This window comes from Sphaeramia orbicularis, chromosome 9 (assembly GCF_902148855.1).
Source record: "Sphaeramia orbicularis chromosome 9, fSphaOr1.1, whole genome shotgun sequence".
In the NCBI taxonomy this organism is placed as follows: domain Eukaryota; kingdom Metazoa; phylum Chordata; class Actinopteri; order Kurtiformes; family Apogonidae; genus Sphaeramia; species Sphaeramia orbicularis.
Genome location: NC_043965.1, coordinates 19,058,701 through 19,079,556, shown reverse-complemented (window position 1 = coordinate 19,079,556; position 20,856 = coordinate 19,058,701). Strand labels below are relative to the sequence as shown.

Sequence of the window (20,856 nt, the reverse complement as noted above, 5' to 3'; positions counted from 1 at the left end):
GTCCCTGCCTATGTTCAAGAAGCTCTTGAAGACCAAGCTCTTCAGAAAGCACCTCCTGTCCTAGCACTTTCAAACATTCCCCGTTTGGAAGTATTATTTTTATTCTATTGTTTTATTTGGAATTTTGAATTGGTTTATTGATTTATTTTATTTATTTTAATTGTACAACTGTTGTGTCTTTCTAATATATTCTTATACTTTATTCCTTTACTTTGCTTTTTTATATGTCTGTATAGCACTGTTTTTAATTGTTCAACTGTTTTATGTCTTTAATCTATTCTTGCATCTTATTCTTTTATTTTAGTTTTTATTTATTCTTCTGAACAGCACTTTGGTCCACTGTGGTTCTTTTAAAGTGCTTTACAAATGAAGTAGAGAGAGAAAGAGAGAGAGAAAGAGAGAAAGAGAGAGAGAGAGAGAGAGAGAGAGAGAGAGAGAGAGAGAGAGAGAGAGAGAGAGGTTAATTGTTAATCATCCCCTTGTAAGTTGCTTTGGAAAAAAGCGTCTGCCAAATGCATAAATGTAAATATCCAGTGGAAGGCTTTTATCTGTTGGACTGGTTAAATCCAGGTGTTTTTGGCCAAGCTGTGTGCATCCATTTGGGAACAAAAGGAGACATTTGATGCAGTATGTTTTAAAATTTTGAAAGCACAGGCAATGTTGTGATTTCATCATAATCAGCTCAGTTGCGACATTACAGTTTGCCCACAAGTATATTTGGTACTTGTTTCCAAATCTTTAAACACTCATATGTCGTGAGTGGAAAAACTTTTATGAGTAGAAATGTGCATCAGATTACCAAAGTGTTTATGTGAATGTATTTGCCTTCATGAAGCATAAAATGCATTAAACTGCAAAAATCATTCCACAGTTTTGTTTAATGGCCCCGAACTTTTTAGTAAATATTTACAAAATCACTGGAAGATTTTAGCACAGTATTTAGCTCAGGTTCTGTTTGGACACACATCATCATGCTCCCTGTTTGATATGAAGGTAGATTTGTTTCTTTAATATTCAATCCAAAAAATGCTGCTTTAACCAAAAAAATATGTTTTCAATTTAAAAAAAACTTCAATAAAAACAAAAGAACCTTGTCAGTCAAAGAAAAAAAGTGTTTAATACAAAACAAATATTTGAGACTCAAAAAATTGCATTTGAACACTTTTTTTTTTTTTTTTTTTTTTTTAATTGAAGTGAGTTATTTTTTGATTGAAAATATTTTCTTTTGACTGAAGTCTTTTTTTTTTTTTTTTTTTGCATTTGGGCCATATTATGTGTAGGACATTTTGTGTCTTTATCATTCAATCCTAACTGTATTATTCAATCCCAAAAAATATCACTCCATCAAAAAAAATATTTCCAATAAAAAAAAACATCACTTCAATCAAAAAAAAAAATATTTTCAATTAAAAAAATTACTTCAATAAAAAAATACCCCTTTTCAATCAGAGAAAAAGTGTTTGAATGCAAAAAAAATATTGAATACATTTTTTTTTTTATATATAAAATATATTTTGGGGTTAAGGCAACTTTTTTTAAACTGAATAATAAAAGAATCAAATCTACCTTCATAGATTGTAAGCTCTATAGTACTCAAAAAATATCAAAGTCTAATTTTTCTTTCTTTTCCTGTCAGAGAGATATAATTATTGGTGACACTACACTTCAGCTAGTGCTGTCATAGTCCAATGAATCAGATTTAGCCACTAGATGGAGACAACTTTCAATCAAAAACTATCAGAACTTTTTATCTGTTGTTGGAAATCAGCAGCTTTATTGAACCCCACTGACCATAAACTTTGACAAATAAATACACTGAATCATTCATTTATTATGACTTAATATATGTAACAGAACATGAATATAATGTTAGCATTTCTGTGCATCTTATGGATATGGTTATACAGAATTAGCAGCTTAAAATACATTGTAAAACGTAAATGAAGCATTAGCACTGTGAGACATTACATTCATTTACTGCACTTCATATCACCCACACTGAGTTATAATACATTTAAATTACATTAGTTCACAGTGATTCTGGTAGCATGTGTCCATTCTCCAGGTGGGGAATTTCTACTACTGAGACATTAGTTAATTCTCAGCTATAGTTTTTAATCTTATTTAAAATATACATCATTAACATAATTCCACAAAACATTTTACCCACGCAAACTTGGTCCTTTCAGTGCTACATTTGTCCAAACAATACAGAGACGTTTCATTCCATTTCAGTCTTTCTCTGAAAAAATACACAAAACTAAATCAATACATATTTGGCAAAGTGTTTTTTATTTCAGCTCTCTCTTAGCTCCACCTTACCTCTAAGCTGTTGAATTTCTTTACTAACATCCTTATACACAATATCCAAAAGCTCCTCCTTTGACTGCAGTCCATCTAGAAACACTGGAAAAATACAATCAAATGTTAATGTCTCTAATTTTCCATAATACAGTGGCTGATGTGTTACTTTTAAAGATCTAAATCATTTAATTATAATCTCTACACAAAAATATCAACCATACACAGCGTTTTTCAGCAGAGACTCACCGATTCCAGATACCATGTTCTCCATGTCTCGGAGGTTTTTTAGATACATGGGCCACACATGTCCGTCAAAATAACCCGGAGGATCAGGAGGTGAGTACACCCTCAAACTGTCAAACAAACAGCACCACAGCCATAAACATGACAGGAAAGTTTGTATTCTCGTAAGTGAAAAGGAGTTTAAAACTTGCTGTATAATCCTGAGATAATACATTTAGTTATGACAGAGTCCCACCTTCGTCTCTTTTTGCAGATATCATACGGAATTTGAATGAAGTAGCTCTTGTCAAATAACTCATTTAACGGCCTGTGAATACAAAGAGGACAGCGTTACAGTGATAGAACCTGGAATACACCATTATTTTCAGTAAACTTTAAAACTGGGAACTTCCTTATGCTTTGGAGAAACCACTTGGAGAATCTGAAACCACTTTTTGCAACATCTGACCTTGGAAGCTTTCAACATTACCAACTACTTTTTATTTAATTGGTTATGAAGAGCTGTAAGAGGCCTTTACATGAAGCTCCATTCTCTGCTCATTCTTCACAAAAATACCATTTCTAATATAAAGAAAGTTATTGGAATTAACTGCGGAATCCATGAGATTACATCTTTAGTAAGATGTAAAAAGACCATAAATAATGTTGTATTGTTACAAAATAAGATATTTTAATGCTTCGTCTTCATGCCATTTAAGACTGAAAATCAAACACGTGAACTTCAGTAAAGTCAATGAATGACTATATACTTATTACTACTTCTTTTTGAGCATGTTAACAGTTTTTTGGTATTTGCTGCATAGGTATCTTATTACCCCACCCCATGAAGGGGAGGCAAGGGGTATTGTTTTTGCTCCGGTTTGTTTGTTAATACTCTAGCAGCAAAACTATTGATTCAATTCATACCAAATTGGGTTTATACATTGCCAGTGACCCAGGATAGATCTGATTTCATTTTGGGAACAGTAGGTCAAAGTTCAAATACTTTATGAATTTTTAATTTTTTTTTTTCGCCATTTACTTATAATGAGCGAAATTTCAAATGTATGTAGCAGCAAGACTATCTGGTAAATTCACACCAAATTTGGTTTATAGATTACCAGTGACCCATAATAGATGTGGTTAGATTTTGGAAAAAGTAGGTCAAAGTTTACTCTTTTTTTTAATTTTTAAAATCTTTTTTCTTCTCCTATTTACTTATAATGGGCGAAATTTCAAATGTCGATAAAAACATCAATTTTGTTTCAATTTACTTCAAACTTGGGACATATATAGAGGCAATTGATATGTTGACATCAGCACATGCATAGACATGATGACATCAGCTGGATTGATGCCAAAATAAGCTTTAATACGTGCGAGGGACAGGGTTTGCTGTGCCTGGAACCACTTGCTGTTATTTTTGTTATTCTTAGCTTTTTATACTTTGTTTTACTTGCCCCCCCCCCAAAAAAAACAAAAAAAAAACCAAATCATTGAATCAATCAACCAATCTATAAAACAAACAAATGTGTGTGTACCTGTAGTTGAATATCAGGAACCCTTCCACTATCAGCACATACACTTCTTCATCAAATGATGATGATGTTTGCTGAGGGTTCAGGCCGCGTTCCCTCAAGAACCACTCAGGATCTCTTCGCCATGAGTTTACGTCACTCATCATCTGATCCATGTGGAGAGCATCGAGCACTAAACACCAACATTTTCACATTTTCACTCTATTAATAGTTACTTTCATCTACTTAGGATTTAGATTCACAACAGGAAAATACAATTACAATAAAAGATTAATTTAAAAATATAAAACAGAATCCAACTGTTTTACATAGTTAAATAATACAACAAAAGAAAAACTAATTTCATCATTAATAATTAACTTGAATACAGAGGTTTATTCCTTATCTAATCAACTGCTTTGTGTAAATTCTGACTAAATCTTTTTATCTCCATGTTGAAAAGTGAATGAGTAGATAAAGCATTCTTACTGTCATACTGTTTATATCCATTGCTGTCAACAGGCACCACAGAGTCATCCTAAAGAAAATACTTACTGAGATCACACATAATCTCAAATTCAACCTTGAACCTGTTACTAGTTCAATGTGAAGCAGATCTACCTTAAAATAAGAATCCTGAGCAATGATGCAGCTGTTGGGTATCTGCTGGTGTAGACTCTTAGCAAGTGTGGATTTTCCTCCATTGGTCATCCTGAGAGAAAAGCCCCACATAGCGCAAAGATGAAATGCAGTAATAAGGTTGTACTTACATTCAAAAGCTGGTGTATGTTTCAAACAGGTGACGCTGACAGACAACTGTGATAAATAATTTTCACACCTCAAGTTAAGTTACAGCTTTTTCTCTCTTACATCACTCATGCTGGGTGTGGTAAATATACAACAGATGCAAAACTTAACCACAAAGGGTAGTGAATGTTTTTCATTTGGTTACACCTAATACAAAGTATGTCATTTTATGAAACACCTGAAAATATCTGCGTATAAGCGTACATTTATTATCTTTATATTTAAGTATTGCACAGTAAATTTTCACTATCATACCATTTATATTGAGTGCATGAATGAAAACTGCGCAAACTCTCTGCAAAGTAACCAACTCTTATCGGTGTTTGCCCCCATACGTGTCACATGTTGCATTGATTTTGTGGCCCTTGTTGTACTTTGACATGCTGCCAGCCGGGTTGTGCAAGCTACTTGGAAAAAGAAGAGAGCTAAGCTTCCAAATGAAGCTTAATGACACTGAAGTTAACTGAGAAATGTAGTAAGATAAACTACAGGAACATGGCAAAAAGGAGTTTACATCGCAAACTACGAGTCAGAATTTTTGTATTGATGTAGATCAATTAAACAGACTGTGTATGTATTTTATTTTAGATATTGCAGGCTTACACTTTAATAATTTCCAACTGGAATTGACAATATATTTTAAGTGCAATTCTTCTTATTATTATGCTCTCTCTGGGGGCACATTTAAAGAAAATAATTTTGTCTAACCACCATACTTTGATTTACAACAGATTTAACCTCTATTCAACTAAACTCCATAAGGAATAATCTTTTCTCTATTTTCTCTTTTATTTCATTTCTTGCACATCTTTTCTCTTACATGTACTTTATTAACCCATAAAGACCCAGTGCTGCTTTTGTATCAGTTCCAAAATGTAATTTTCTCTACTTTTAACCTTAAATGAGTTATCAACATTTACTCTAATATTATCCTCTGTATTTTGCATTTTTAAGTGAAATGTGGTATTTTCCTATATTTAATATACTGATTATATAGATGTTCATTAAAGCTCAGATTAAAGTTGAGTGTTATTGTATTTAAAAAAAAGAGAAAACTCAAGATAAAGATACTTTTTTTCTGCAAAATATATCATTAACTGAACATAAACCAAGTGTCGCCATCCACTGTCATTGATCCAACTCCATGGGTTTTACTGGTGAATCAATGTTGTAGAAGATGACGGTGTTTCCACGTTTACTATGGAGCCTCTGAACGTCCAAATGGGTCATATCTGATGACCATGAAAAGATGGCAAACTGCATTTCACACCAATTATTTACATGTACTGATAGGATTAGTGGATCAACAGCTGTTTTATAACAGTAAGTGATATTGGTTCCCAGTGGATGTTTGGGTCTTTATGGGTTAAATCTGGCATACTTATACTGATGTACTGCCTTCAGATAGTGAAAACGTGTTTGCATTTAGTTTACATTGAGTTACCTAGTGATATATTGTAGATATACCATTGATAGGCTTAGATGGTAATGTTATGAATTTGTGAATAAATGACTGTAAGTTTATAAGTGCTTCTTCTGGGATTTATCAGGTCACCTCTTGGAAGTACATTTTATCTTGCTTTATTCATGAGTTTTTCTTTTGGATCAGGTCCTCTGCGTGTTCAGTGTTAAAGGTTTAGTCATATTTCCATCCTACAAACTCCACCTACGCGCGTCCATAGAGTTAGATGTTCATAGCATCACTTATCAGAGGCGGTTGAGCTGCGTTTGTTATCAGTCGGAAAAATGTGTTCTTGAATTAACGCCATCGCTCTATCTGATCGATAAAGTAAGCTAAACAACAGAAAAGCTACTTAATTGAGAAAACACACCTTTCTGAATAACTACAAACTATTAATATGGCAAAAGTCAATTATTTAACTGAATGTTTTGCAGCACTTCTCTGACCTTTTCTCCACAAACTGAAAAAATGAGCTGTTGTCTAGTTTTTCCAGAGTTGCAAAGCAGAGTACTGACATCTCATGTGAGCCAGTGAATGTACACAAATTTACTTACCCGCCCACTCCCACAATCACTGTCTTCATTTCAGCTCACTAAAAATACTGATGCATCAGACTTTCTATAATAAAATGACAAACACCTCACAGTAGTGATGTTAGCTGTGACAGCAAAGCTTCAAAGCATGTGTAAGAAAAATAAGAGTCTGTTTTCAGTGGAGCTTTGTAACGGAGCTTGATTCGCTCTTTGCTGATCACGTGACCCGTGATGACTGACGCTTCATTTGACACATAAACCACGTGACTGGCTCGAACCCTGGTTCAATGGTGGTGGTTCACTCATCACTGCCGATAAATCTGTATGGGTGGTTTGATGACAGCACGAATGAACAAAACAAACAAATCAATAAATTAATGTATGATTTATCCACATCACTAAAACCCAATGAAGAAAATGGATGTGAAATGGATGTGGTCATCAAAAGCACAGGTGAGGGTTTATTCCAAACTGCTACTGCTCATAAATAAAGTTGGCTACTGCATATGTTTTTATCTATGAAAGTTGTATTGTTCCACAATACATTTGTATGCAAAAGTTAGGCTACTTATTACAAAAATGTTTGCTGCAACAGCACAACATGAAAGAGAAAAAAATATTTTTTTCAACACCTAAATTTACAAATCACATAAGATCATGAGCGGAATGTATAATTTGCATGAAAAATGTTGAAAGCTATAGTAATTCAGTTCAACTTCTATCTATTGCTTTGAAGGTAGATTTATTTATTTCTTTATTATTCAATCAAAAAAAGTTGCTTTAACCCAAAAAAAAATTTTCATTTAAAAAAAAAAAAACTTCATTTCAATTAAAAAAAAAACCCTTTTCAATCAAAGAAAAAAGTGTTTTAATGTAAAAAAAAATAATAATAATAATACATATATATATATATATATATATATATATATATATATATATATATATATATATATTTGAGACCCCAAAAATTGTAGTTGAACACCTTTTTTCTTTTGTTGAAAAGGTTTTTTTTTTTTTTTTTTTTTTTTTTTTTTTTTTTTTTTTTTATTGAAGTGAAGGTTTGTTTTTGTTTTTTTAATTGATAATATTTTTTTTTTTTGATTGAAGTGATTATTTTTTGGGATTGATTTATAAAGACACAAATATCCTACCCATTTTATGGCCCAAATACAAAAAAGATGACTTCAATCAAAAAATATTTTTTCAATCAAAAAATAACTCACTTCACTAAAAAAAAAAAACCTTTTCAGTCAAAGAAAAAAAGTGTTCAAATGCAATTGTTTGGGTCTCAGATATTTTTTTTGCATTCAAACACTTTTTTTCTTTGATGCAAAGGGTTTTTTTATTGACGTGAGTGATTTTTTGATTGAAAATATTCTTTTGGTTAAAGCTACTTTCTTTATTGAATAATAAAGAAACGAATCTGTCTGTCTGTCTGTCTGTCTGCTGTCATGGAACAGTACAGGTTTTGTTTCGCACATGCGCAGTTGAACTTTTCCGCGTAGCGTTAGCAGCACTTGGTGCGAACTTCCTCATTGGGAGGGATAGCGAAGTCTGACAGGAGCAACGTATCTGCCTTAAACAACCCACGGTGCTTGGTCTGTTTTATTTTACTTTCAAGACTTACAAATGTCGAAGCCTCCTCCCAAGCCGGCCAAGCCAGGTAAGACTATGTGTGCGGGTAGAAGTGGATTAAACGTGTGTGAAAGTGTGTGCGGGACTACACACACCTTGTTGGCGCTGTGAGCTCTGAGGGCGGGTGGTGAGCTTTGTCAAGTGAGTCAGTTTGTTGATTTTTCTGTCCTATTTTTGTCGTCCACGAAACACCCACGAGTCCGTCCAGAAGCAGTCATAAGCACTAGTCTGTAAAAGTGGAGTGTTTTAGTAAGTGGACAGGGACTGCGGTGCTTTAGTTGAAGTGCTGCCGTGCCCTCAGTGTTGACTGACAGGACTGGGCTCTCTGCAACAGGCCTCTGTGACTTCCCTATTTCCATCACTAATACCAGGACTCTGCTGCCAGTCAGTGGCTCTGGATCTAAGGTCATGAGGTGATGATGTGTCTGCAGGGTCAGTGACATCACTCATGTTTCCTGCTAACTCATTTTGTGCTGTTTTCAAATCAGAAGGATGTAGATTTACATTTGTGATGCAGTCATAGAAACCCACACTCTTTTGACGTCATAGTAAATGTACACACTATTTTTGCTAAATGTAAATTAAGAACATGTAGGAAGTGTTTCTGTGCGATAAGGACATACAAAAAAAATTGATTAAATTAAAACCAGTTTATAAAGTGCATCTCACTTGCACCTGTTATAGTTTCTAGGAGGTGCTCCGATTATACACTTTTGCCCATAAAGTTAGAATAAAATATTTTGACTTCTTGTCATGAAATGATTGTGACAATGTGATTTATTCTTGCACTCAGTATGTAATCATTGCACCAGGCCAAAGGTGATTACTAATGTGTTTAAATAGGAGGTAAAAAAGAGGAATGTGTCTGCAAACAAAATTATTCCAACTTAGCGGGCAACAGTATATTAACACTGGTACCAAATAATACAAACTTCAATCTGTTTCATTTAAATTCATTTTTATTTATAGAGCCAAATATCACAACAAAGTCACCTCACAGGGCTTTACAGAAATTGTTGAATTGATACAAAAAAAAACACAATGAAAATGAACAAACAGTCAAGTAATCAGTTAGTAAACAGTCGGTGAAGCAAATGGATCAATGTCCCGGGCATCCCCCATCCTTAGACCCTCCTTCTTAGCAAGGAAAAACTCCAAAAAACCCAGTGGGAAACAGAGAAACCTCGGGAGAAGGTGAAGGAGAGATCCACTCCCATGGACGGACAGGCTGTAGATGAGACCAGGACTGATGGACATCCATTCACTATCCATCATCCATCCACTGACGGGCAACCTATAAAAAGCCGTTTTCTAACAAGCAAACAGATAGTATTATAACAAGTGGAGTATCATCATAAATGTATTGCTGTATCTGTAAAAGTGTATTCTGTGTACCTGAAACCTTGGTGACATTGTCATAACACCTGGGACTGCAAGGTGTGAAAGTTTTAATCTAATGAAAGGAGAAAAATATCTGAAACAGTACCTATCACACATTATGTCAGTGCAGATACAGTTTGTGTCCCTGAGCTCCACACAGTGAGATCTCTGCATATGTTTCCTGTTAACTGTGGACTAAAACTGACATGTCATTATCATTCATAGTCTTATGGTTATTCATGAGTTGGCCCACCTGGCTGTGGTGGCAGGTGAGATCGTCTGTCCTGACAGATGGTGCCTGTAGAGCAGAATGCTGCAGTTTCATTCATATGGAGATGCAAAACAGTGAGACACACAAGCACATGCTATCCAAAAATTCAGGCTCAAGACCAACCTAATAAACCAGCCACTATCACCTCATCTGGATCTACACCAAACAATAAGCAATAGTAGCCTATATTGTTGGTCAGAAATTTTGTGGCCAGGTCTACGGGATTACCCATTCATAGAACACTTCAGCTCACAATTCTTCAGTAACCAAATTTAAGCAAATATGCTACCAGTTTCATTCAGTGTCTCATGCAGAGGCCAAATGAAAGGTCTTAAACTTAAAAACCCTGGTTCAATCCATTATAGGTGCAAGTGTTGCTTAGATCATCCCCGATGAGTCTTTGGCTTCAGAAATTTGTGATTCAAATGAATCATAGTTGCATTATTCACAATGATCCATCGCTGTTATCTTTTGGATTCTTTGGAAGTTCAGGTGCTTTGGCTTTAATCAAGAATGTCGAATTGAAAAGAGACCAAGATCAGACATGTTTTCTAGAGAGGAGAAATACCAGAACCGCTCTTATTACAACAAAATAACACAGCTAGGAGTCATAAAAAGCCCACAGGATGATAAAGTATACTGGCAGTAATTTACTCACACAGGGGTTCAGTTTTCTTCTCATTTTTGGAGATAGAATAAACCTTTTTATTTGCCTCAGGCTTAAAATTTTCAGAGAGGACCCTGGACTCGTCAGCACAGGCTTTTGTATGTTTTGAGCGACATGATCGGGCCTGCAGAGCAGACATGTGGCGTTAAACAGAGCTGGGCTTGTGCAGCAGCAGCAGCAGCAGCAGCTCAGCCCTGCTCATTCGGAAACACTGAGACAGTGTGTTAGCTCAACAGAAGCCCAGAGTTTAGAGCAGCAGGCCAACATGCAACCCTGTTAGCCAGAGCAATCAGTAGAAAGGATGCATGAGGGACTAGTTAATGGTAGCTGTATTAGTTAAAAAAGCAATTTGTGATTAATAAGCATCTTTAATGCTTAATGGCAGTCTACTAAACTGTTGGTATGTTAAGTTGTAGAGGTCTTGGACATGTTTGTCTGTATTTTTAAGTACTTGTACTCTGTTCAGCTGTTTTGTTAGATATACAAACATAATAAGATATTAAAATCGTGAAGTAGGCCTATGTTATTTGTGTACATGCGAGTGTAGCCCATGTGCAGCACCTATTCTAATGCAGAATATGCAGCCTGATTAAGCTTTTAAGTTAGTTTGAAACCAACAAATGAAACATTATTCTTTGCTCTGATATTTTTTTATTGTGAACTAAGATTTTGGCCTCGGTGCCAGTTCTTAAACAGTACTTTTTTCAATACTCATTTCCCATTTAAACAAAAGGGAAATTCAATTATACATTCCATACATTTATTTTTTCAGCTCCTTTGCACTTCTATACATTCAAAGCAGTTTTACAACAAATGTTTAATAGTTATCTATTAAGAAAATATCATTATTAAAAATGTATATAAAAAATACATAACCCTTTTGTACATGCTTCCTGCCCTGACACTGAAATGTATCAATCCTTATCAAACAATGCCAAACATTTTTCAATATCTGATAGCATCTTAGCATTTTAAATATTACCATAAAAGTAGTGAAGTTTGGTAACCAGCACTAAAAATGTGTTCACATCTCCAACAAGGATGTGCCATACAAGGCAGAGCTGTCACAGGGAAGTCAGTAAAGGGAAAGGCCAAGTGATGTTTAGCCACAAATCGGATGCAAATCTTGTGAATTTTATTAGCTTTGCACCTGAGCTTAACAGGATTTAGTCTGGTCAACTAAAACAATGCCATCTTATTTCTTTGTATAGTAAATCCTGTGTGTTTGTTGTATATACACAGCAGATATAGGTATAGGTGTGTGTGTGTGTGTGTGTATATATATATATATATATAAAACTAAAGGTTTGGTTTAGTGCCAGTAATTTATAAATGGTATAAGGATTTTAAATACAAAGAGATGCCATAGAGTGTCACTGCTCTTTTAAGCTCTTTCTAGGTCTCCACGAACTCGTTCAGCTCTCGGCTAAAGCCACAACCACTCTGGTAGCATTCCAGCAGCGACCCGGCCAACGGCAGGCTTGATTGTGAGCCATCAGAGCCCCGAGGGCAGCTACCACAAGGCTGCACACAGAGACCAGATCTGCTTTTCTCTGTTCAGGCACTGAGTTTAATACGTGCAGTGTAGCAGAGCTGTTTAAGTGAACAACCAAGAGCAGGTGGCAAGAACAGCAGATCACAATTATATCTTGATAAATCTTGTTCAGTCTTGTGGCAGGTTCACTTCCTGTTTAAAATGAGTGCAAGTATCTATCCGTTGGTGCTTATGTACAGTTAGAGCTGGGTGCTTGTTTATTTCTGTGATTTATAGACTTGTGTAGAGTACCACAGTGCAGTTCTGCTTATACACGTTTATTGTTGTGAAACTGAACAGTGAGTTGTGCAGGGCTGTGGAGTGGCAGCAGATGTGGTTGGTTATACCTCAGTTTGCTGGGTTCATGGTTACTACCATGCACACAGGAATGACACTGATGAGCCACAAATGAACTCAAACTTTCATTCAACATATATGCCCTGTGTTTTCTGTTTTGTAGGCCAAGTCAAGGTGTTCAGAGCATTATTCACCTTTGAGCCCAGAACGGTAAGGCTGTTTGTTTAAGATGTGCTGCTTTTCAAATGTTTTGTGATTCTTTCTTATTTTTCTACTTACAAAAAAATATGCAAAGACATGTGTTCAAGTCGTTTGTGTTGCTGTCGAATAGTACATTTTTAATTAGTGTAATCAGTGTTAAAGAGTGACTATGAGGCCAGAACTGGTCAGCATTTTAAACACTATTTCTGGATATGACTAAAGCGTTTTAGTGTAAATCTGTCCTTGTCCCGCCTGTGACATGTATTCGTAAAAGAGGAAGAAGAAAAAGAAAGGGGGTGAAATGAAACACAAAGGGTAACGTTAAGGTCAGACAGTGCAGAATACCTCAACCAGCTCAGACTAGAGAAGTATGAATAGAGTGATATATATGATATAAATAATACTGACTTTTTAATTTTTCAGCCTGATGAGCTGTACTTTGAAGAAGGAGACATCTTGTACATCTCTGACACAGTAAGTAAACTTAGGATATTCTCTCCAGTCTGTCCTGAATCTGCACTTTTTCTTCCGTTTTTTCTTCCTCCTTCTTTGGACTCAGTGTTGCATTCTTTGCATGTTGTGAGTCCTTTTTATGTATTTATAAAAACTGTTTCAACACTCGTCAGTCAGTCAGTCAGTGTCACATGACTTGACTTAAGTCTCAAATTTTAGGACTTTTTGAATTACTCATCTGACACTGATGAATGACTTGACTGACTTGTGGCAGAGGGAATTAACAGAAACATGATAGTCAGATTCCTAATGTAATGTGTGTCATTCATTATTCATCATAAAACAGTTTCCTATTGAAATAAAAAACAGTGGGGATTAGTATCATATTAATGTCTCATCAATACTAATATTAATATCATTGTTCCAAGGCAGTAAAAGCACTTGAGCAGTGGGAATAGTTTGTCCTGCTTTGACATCGTAGTAATGATAGCAGCGATGGGAGAAGTACTGTCATTACTTTAGTACTGTCCTGTAGTAAAAAAAAAATGGCTAATCACATTTCACTACTGTCATCAATGTAAGTGTTTGATACTATTCAGTTTAGTTAACTTAGATGTAATGGTTCTTTGTGTGAAAGAACAAATAGAAACATTGTCACCCTTACCTCTGGTTTGTGTTTTGTTTATGGACAAGTGATTCTATATTTCAGGAAAAAAAAAAAAGATTTTTGCCGTGTTAATGGTCTTGTGTTGTCACATTGTCTCTAGAGTGATAGTAATTGGTGGAAGGGGACCTGCAGAGGGAGGACAGGACTAATTCCAAGTAATTATGGTGAGTAGACAACATGCTTCTCATCTCACATGAAGTATTTTGTTGGACCTCCTTTAGTTTTGACAACAGGACATGCTCACTGTGGCGTCCTTTATGCCATGGTGATGATTGTTTAAGAAATGTGAAGCTACTTTCTGCATCAGTCAGAGTTAAAGACCTGGTTGCAGCTGAAACGTATTAATCGGTGCTTTATTTTCCAATGGAATGATCTAAACTATTTACTGACTTAACTCCAAGCAGGGCTATGTTGTGTAATTTGACTTTAAATGTCAGTACACAGATATGGTAAATAAAGTGAATAAAGTGATTCTTCCTACAGGGCATTTATTATCTGCAGAAAGTCAGTCATTAATACTTTGTTGTTAATACTATTTTGTGTTTTTGCAGTGGGTGAGCATGCAGAGTCTATTGACAATCCAATGCATGAAGCAGCCAAACGAGGTAAAACAACTGCATATATATTTTTATTTATGATATCTTTTGTGACATGCCTTTATTTTCAGCAGTTAGTCGATGATCCAAGGCCTCTCCTTTCCTTTTTTTGCCTCTGTTGAAAAATAGTGACACTGTATTATTTGTAATGCTCTTCATTGGACTTTCTGTGTGCTCTGCACATATTTGTGTATTTAAACAGGAAACCTGAGCTGGCTGAGGGAATGTGTGGACAACAGAGTCGGAATCAACGGGCTGGATAAAGCTGGAAACACTGCCCTCTACTGGGGATGCCACGGAGGACACAAAGGTAAATATAACATGAATGTTACAAAAAAAAAACACTTCACAGCAGTTGATATAAATAGTTATTACACAAAATGTCAAATTGTTATTTCTTTATTATATAAAGGGTGGGTGAAAGTTGAAGAAACCAGATGGTTAATGAGAGTATAAAACTTTTCCACTTTTCAACACAATTCTAATGATGAAGTGAGTAAAATTAGGTTTGAAAAAAAAAAACAACACTGAAATATTTTGTGTTTTTATTTCACCACATCAATAAAATTAACCTTAAAGACAAAGATTTTTAAATCAGGAAAGACACAGGTAAACTGAAGTATCATGGACTTTGGTGTATAAACCCCAACTATACAGAGAGGGTGTATTAGTTAGAAGTTACAGATATGGAGAAATCTTTCCTGGAGCCTTGACACTGGTGGAGGTGAGGACGTGAGTTAAAATATGACCACAGAACAGAGCTGAGGGGTTGGAGGAGATGAGCAAAGCCCCCACCAAACAGGAATAACAGCTGAAGACACATAGTTTAGTAAACATGGAACAGGTCAGTTTGTGATTGGATGAAGACTGAATTCATCTGATTTGGCTCAGCGATAACAGGAAATGGTGCTTATGACTGAACTTTCATAAGGTTTATTTTACAGTAGTATAATCAGGGTTCCCACGGGGTCTTAAAAATTCTTAAAAGCCTTGAATTTACAAATCTGCGTCTAATACCTTAAAAAGTCTTTAAAAGGTATTAAATTTGATATAATAGGTCTTAAGTTATTTTGCCATAAACTTGTTCACTGTATCGTGTTTAAATGTGTCTGGGAAACATCCAAACTGCAAAGAAAGTAACGCTAATCAACACAGTTCAACCCATTCAAACCCAACAATTTATACTGAAATTAGGAACCAGTTATCGCTAACTTTGCAGCTCCTGATGAGAAATGATTCAAACCAGTGGGAATTAAGAAGTTGGAGTAAATAAATACATTCTCCTAAATTGTAGTTGTCACAAATTTTTGCCAGTATGGCTGTGAAATGGGCATTAGATTCTGTTGTAAGTAGTCTTAAAAAGTCTTAAATTTAATTTGTCGAAACCTGTAGGAACCCTGATAATCATTGCCAATGATTTCCAAGAAACAGGAAATAATCAAAAAATGACATTGTGGTAAATGTAAGTGTTGTTTTATTGCCCAGTTGTGCAAGGATGGATAAAATGAACATAAACATTTTTGAAATGATGTTTGAAGAATGCATTTCTATAGGTCAGTTCTGCTGATTGAAAATAATCTGAGTGTATCTGTCTGGTAGCGGTGACGTGGATTTTGATTTGTTTGATCACTTGGCCGTACAGTAATCTGTACGAGCAGTGACTGAGTGTAGTTTCATCAAGGTTGTGACACACGGGCTGATTTATTTCACATAATAAGAGCAGACAAAAACAGGAACTTGATCTATGACGTATTCTGGTCGGTGTCTTTTCCTCTGTTGTTCCTGTGTGATTGTTTTATGATTAAGTGTGATTCAGTAAACACTCCACCCATCATTCATGGTTCTGCTTTTTTCTCTGTGGCAGATGTGGTGGAGCTGTTGCTAAGCCAGCCCAATGTGGAGCTCAACCAGCAGGTCAGTGGATTTAAAGCACACACTCGTGAAAAGTAACAGGATGCTCCTAAGGTTTGGGTTTTCCACCTCACGCTGTGTTGTTTTGGAGATGGAGCAGCATGTTTATGAAGTTAGGCTGGAAAACATTCACAACAAACATTCGACCTGCTTTATTTCTTACTAAATCTTTAAGATGTATAAATATTTTTATGGCAGCTTCAACATGAATAATTTTTCTCTACATTTAACCTTTCGTAAATGATTTATTATTATAAATAATAAATAATTCTGTCCGTTCAACCAAAATTTTTATCCAACACATTTCTCAGACACTATTCACCTGATTCTTTTCAAATTTCATACACATGTTCTTCACGTGTGCCTTTCTCTCAATTTTTGGGATTTTTACATATTTTTGAAAAGTTTTTGAAAAGATTGAAAGTTAATACTCAAAATTAATCCCTGAGTAGACAGGGTATCAGTGAGGAGGGGCAAACTGTTGTGCGTCCAGGCTTCGCTTACTTTTTCACTTGTCATTGTTTATTATAAAATTATCCTCTGCAATTGAGATTTTTCATTTTTAGAAAATTTAGTATTTTAATTTATTTAATTTACTGATCATGTAGGTGTTCATAAAAGCTCAGAGTAAATTCAGTTATTATTATATCAAAACTGAGAAAACTGAAGAAAAAGTGAGTATTTCAGCAAAATATATCATTAACATAAAAACAAGTGTTTCCACTCGCTGTCATTTACTACATGGGTTTTATTGGTGAATCAGTGTTGCAGAAGATGATGGTTTTTACACATTCACTACCAAACTTCTGAAAATCCATTAATAAACACATCAGATGCTGCTGAAATGTCAAGAAACTGCATTTTACCAGAATTATTTCAATGTATTGATAGGATTAGTTATTAAACATTTCAGATGAGTAGATGCTTTTGGTTGCCGACTGCTGTTTAGGTCCATCTACCAGCTGAATGTGCTATGTCCGGACACAGATGTGTATTTTACAGTACATGTTTTTGTTTATTTGACCTGCAAAACTCTCCTGAATTGTCAGCAGAATGTCTATGACACTCTATTTAAATTCATTAAACTCTTACTTATTTTCATTTTGCATAATGAACTTGGATTTCCTGAATGTGGATTCATTTTTACTGATGCAACAGTGAAGATTAACTCTTTAAACTTAGTTTTGCTAAAGTCTGACTCTGAGTTGATATGTTTTTGTTTGTGCAGCCCCTTTTAAGGCTTACTTTAAATGGATTTGTTGACAGCTCCTAAACACCTCAGTAAAATACTAGAAAACATGAACAATTCTCCACTTCAAGGAAAATGTTTGTGGGGTCTGTTATGAGTGAGATACAGAAGGATCAGGTAAAATAAAGCTGATGGTATCATGTGTCCTCATAGCTGTAAAACTCAGTGTAGTATATTCAGCCGTCAGTGTAATGAACTGGTATAGTATTAAACCAAGGTAACAGGGACAGGTCTGTCATATTTAGATGACGTTAAAGGGATTTGAATGAATTTACCTTCTCAGACTCAGGGATGACATGCCATGTAATGCATGTAAGTAAGCTGAACATCTGTCACTGATGATGCTTTTTTTTGTTTTTTAAAGAATAAACTTGGAGACACTGCTCTGCACGCTGCTGCCTGGAAGGGTTACTCTGACATCGTGGAGATGTTGCTCAACAAGAGTGAGTATATGATTTTTATCTGTGCCAGTACTGTCAATAGGTGAACTTTTGAGTGGATTAAGTTGTTTTTTTAGATGCACTCACGAAGGTGCAGCTCCTGGATGAGTTTATTTCATTGTTTTGCCCCATTGTTTTGTGTTTTTTGTGTGCATCCCAGTTTTTTTAGTGTGGGTCTGTTTGTTTCAGATGCCAGGATAGACATCAGGAACAATGAGAATAAGTTGGCACTGGAGATGGCCACCAATGCCCAGTGTGCGTCACTTCTCAAAAGGAAGCAGGGAAGCAGTAAGTACAGCTGCCACATGGCGGCAGCCTTGTAGCACCTGCATCTAAACACAAGGACAAGTCACAAAACTGATCCAACTGAACTCACTACTATTTACTGTACATATGACATGAATAAAATACAATAGACATAAAGTTCCACTTAATCATATCCCAGACTAAATGTGTGCATTTCCTTATCTGCCACAGGAAAAACCCCTGTGTCGATATTAACTAGAACAATTCAGATATTTACGTTCTCATTAAATTAAATTTCAGCTGTAGTCCTGTAGTCATTAGCATGTCTAAAACTGCACCCAGACCAGACAGGAAAAGGATAATTATAAATGCTAAGAGAATAGTCTGAGGAGTGAGGATTACAATGTCTTTGTACTTAAGAACTGAGCATTTGATTAATTTTGAAAGCTTATTATATGAATATTTATGCATTATAATTTTAGAGCCTTTCAAGCTGCTAAGAAACTATTTTTTATTGAAATAAGTAGGTTAGTTTAGTGTAGAAAACTGGGGAAAAAAAAGTAGAATATTGCATTGAAGTGTTCAGTGTAAGTTAAGAACCTAGTGTAGAGGTGGAATAAGTTACTACTCTCACTTCAGTCAATGTTTATTTTCTGTTAACAGTCTTAAATGAACTGCGGCATTGACCAGCTGCTCAGTCCTTTATGAGGCTAATATTACTGGAATGAAAACAGTTTAAACTTTTAGCACAAATGAGGCTTTAACACCCTCATGCAATATTTTTAATTATTAAACATGTTTCAGCGTAATAGAATATTCATTAGGCACTCAGTATGCAAAATTACACCCTCTGAAAAAGGTTATTCGCAACATGAAGATGTTCAGCTGCTGACATTTTCAGTCTGAGATGCTCTGCTGTGACGTTTTACCCCAACTGTCCATTTCTGCTCTTTTTAGACATCACTCGCACGCACAGCAACGCTGAGGAGTATTTGGATGATGAGGACTCAGACTGAGCCGGCCACGCTGGACCATCGTCTCTGTCTTCCAATAGGGTTGGGGTTGGGGGAGGGGTGGGGTTGGGGGGGTTAAAGAGCTCAGAGTTTTATTACAGGCCTAAAATGGATTTGCTGCTGTGGTTCGATCTGTAACTCCATTGTGGTTCACCTCAGTTCTCCACCCCCTCATCAGTGTGAGTTTTCAGAACACTGAATTGGTGCATTCTACAGTTTACCTGTGTTTGTGTCGCGCACCATGGACCGAGGGGCTGAATATATGTAAGTGTTGGAAAATGGTGCAAAAACTCTGAGAAACACATTCCAAACATACAGATTATGTTTAACCCATTTAAACAGGGCATTAAAGTGCCAGCGCAGATTAAACAATTGATCTGCTTTGTTTAGTGTCTAGTTTAAAGCTCCACTTAAATGAGTAAACAAAAAAAATCCCCTGCACAAGATTAGAAACACATTTCTTGCATCTCTTTTCCTTAATTGTAAATGCACCTTGGAGATCCATCACATCTATGCATAGTTTAAACCTATTTATTTTTCTATGGGAGGCTGATTATTTCCCCTTTAAACTCCTGCTGAAAAACCTGATGCAGCGTGTTACTGTGTTACATCCTTGGTCAAATTCAACCTTTCAGTAAAATACATAGATGTGCAGAATGGGAGAAACGTATTGTTAAACTGCCTCATGTGGCACACACCTCTCCCTTCCATTCCTTCCGTGTCATGAAACCTCTTTTGTACCCGTACTACTTGTATTCAGGTCTATACTGTAACATTTCCACTGCCATCAAACATCTTCAGTCTCATCTGTGTCTTTCCTACTTTTGATGGACTATTTTCCATCCTGGGAGCAAATTTCTAGATTAAATGCTGCTTTCCAACAAATTATATATATTAAAAAGTGCCTTAAATGTGTGTAAAGCATTGAGTTTCTCCACTGTTGTCTTTGGCTGTGTATAAATGTGAACATATTTTCACTTCTGAGGTTAGAAAAAAAAAAGATTTTGTTCCAAATTTCTATTTGCTCTGTCTTCAATCTGCAATAAAAATACTTTTTATCTCAAAAATGTCCAGCATGTCTTTGACAGCACATTAAGAACAATGTCAAGGTTGTTTTAGTGTTAAGAATTGTAGTAATAAGTGCACACAGTGGAGCTGCAATTAGATGAAGAAAAGAAAATTCATCTCCAAGTAGTTTGATAATTTAATTTCATTCATTTTCTGAACCTGCTTTATCCTCAATAGGGTTGCTGGAGTTTATCCCAACTACTTATGGGTGAAGGCGGCGTACACCCTGGACATGTTGCCAGTTCATCGCGGGGCCGACAAGAGACAGTCACTCTGACACCTATGGGCAATTTAGATTAACCAATCAGTGCATGTCTTTGGATGGTGGGCGGAAACCCATGTAAACTCCACACAGGAAGGTCCCACCCCCATCAACTGGTGTT

At 35.6% G+C, this 20,856-nt stretch overlaps 2 protein-coding genes across 2 annotated transcripts; one reads left to right on the top strand and one right to left on the bottom strand.

Annotated features, from left to right (window-relative positions):
* Window positions 1–1,812: 1,812 nt before the first annotated feature.
* Window positions 1,813–7,028, bottom strand: nmrk1 (nicotinamide riboside kinase 1). The gene is made up of 8 exons (XM_030142541.1): window positions 6,867–7,028; window positions 4,665–4,755; window positions 4,533–4,581; window positions 4,068–4,236; window positions 2,783–2,854; window positions 2,551–2,657; window positions 2,323–2,406; window positions 1,813–2,242 (listed from the first exon to the last, which is right to left on the bottom strand). The coding sequence occupies exons 1-8, from the start codon at window positions 6,893–6,895 to the stop codon at window positions 2,232–2,234; spliced, it is 612 nt and encodes a 203-aa protein (XP_029998401.1). The 5' UTR covers window positions 6,896–7,028; the 3' UTR covers window positions 1,813–2,231.
* Window positions 7,029–8,347: 1,319 nt separating this feature from the next.
* Window positions 8,348–20,300, top strand: ostf1 (osteoclast stimulating factor 1). Its single transcript, XM_030142664.1, has 10 exons — window positions 8,348–8,508; window positions 12,793–12,839; window positions 13,254–13,304; window positions 14,051–14,114; window positions 14,502–14,555; window positions 14,749–14,856; window positions 16,411–16,460; window positions 18,071–18,149; window positions 18,336–18,434; window positions 19,350–20,300. Exons 1-10 carry the CDS (start codon window positions 8,475–8,477, stop codon window positions 19,406–19,408), a joined length of 645 nt encoding a protein of 214 aa, XP_029998524.1. The 5' UTR covers window positions 8,348–8,474; the 3' UTR covers window positions 19,409–20,300.
* The last annotated feature ends 556 nt before the right edge of the window (window positions 20,301–20,856 follow it).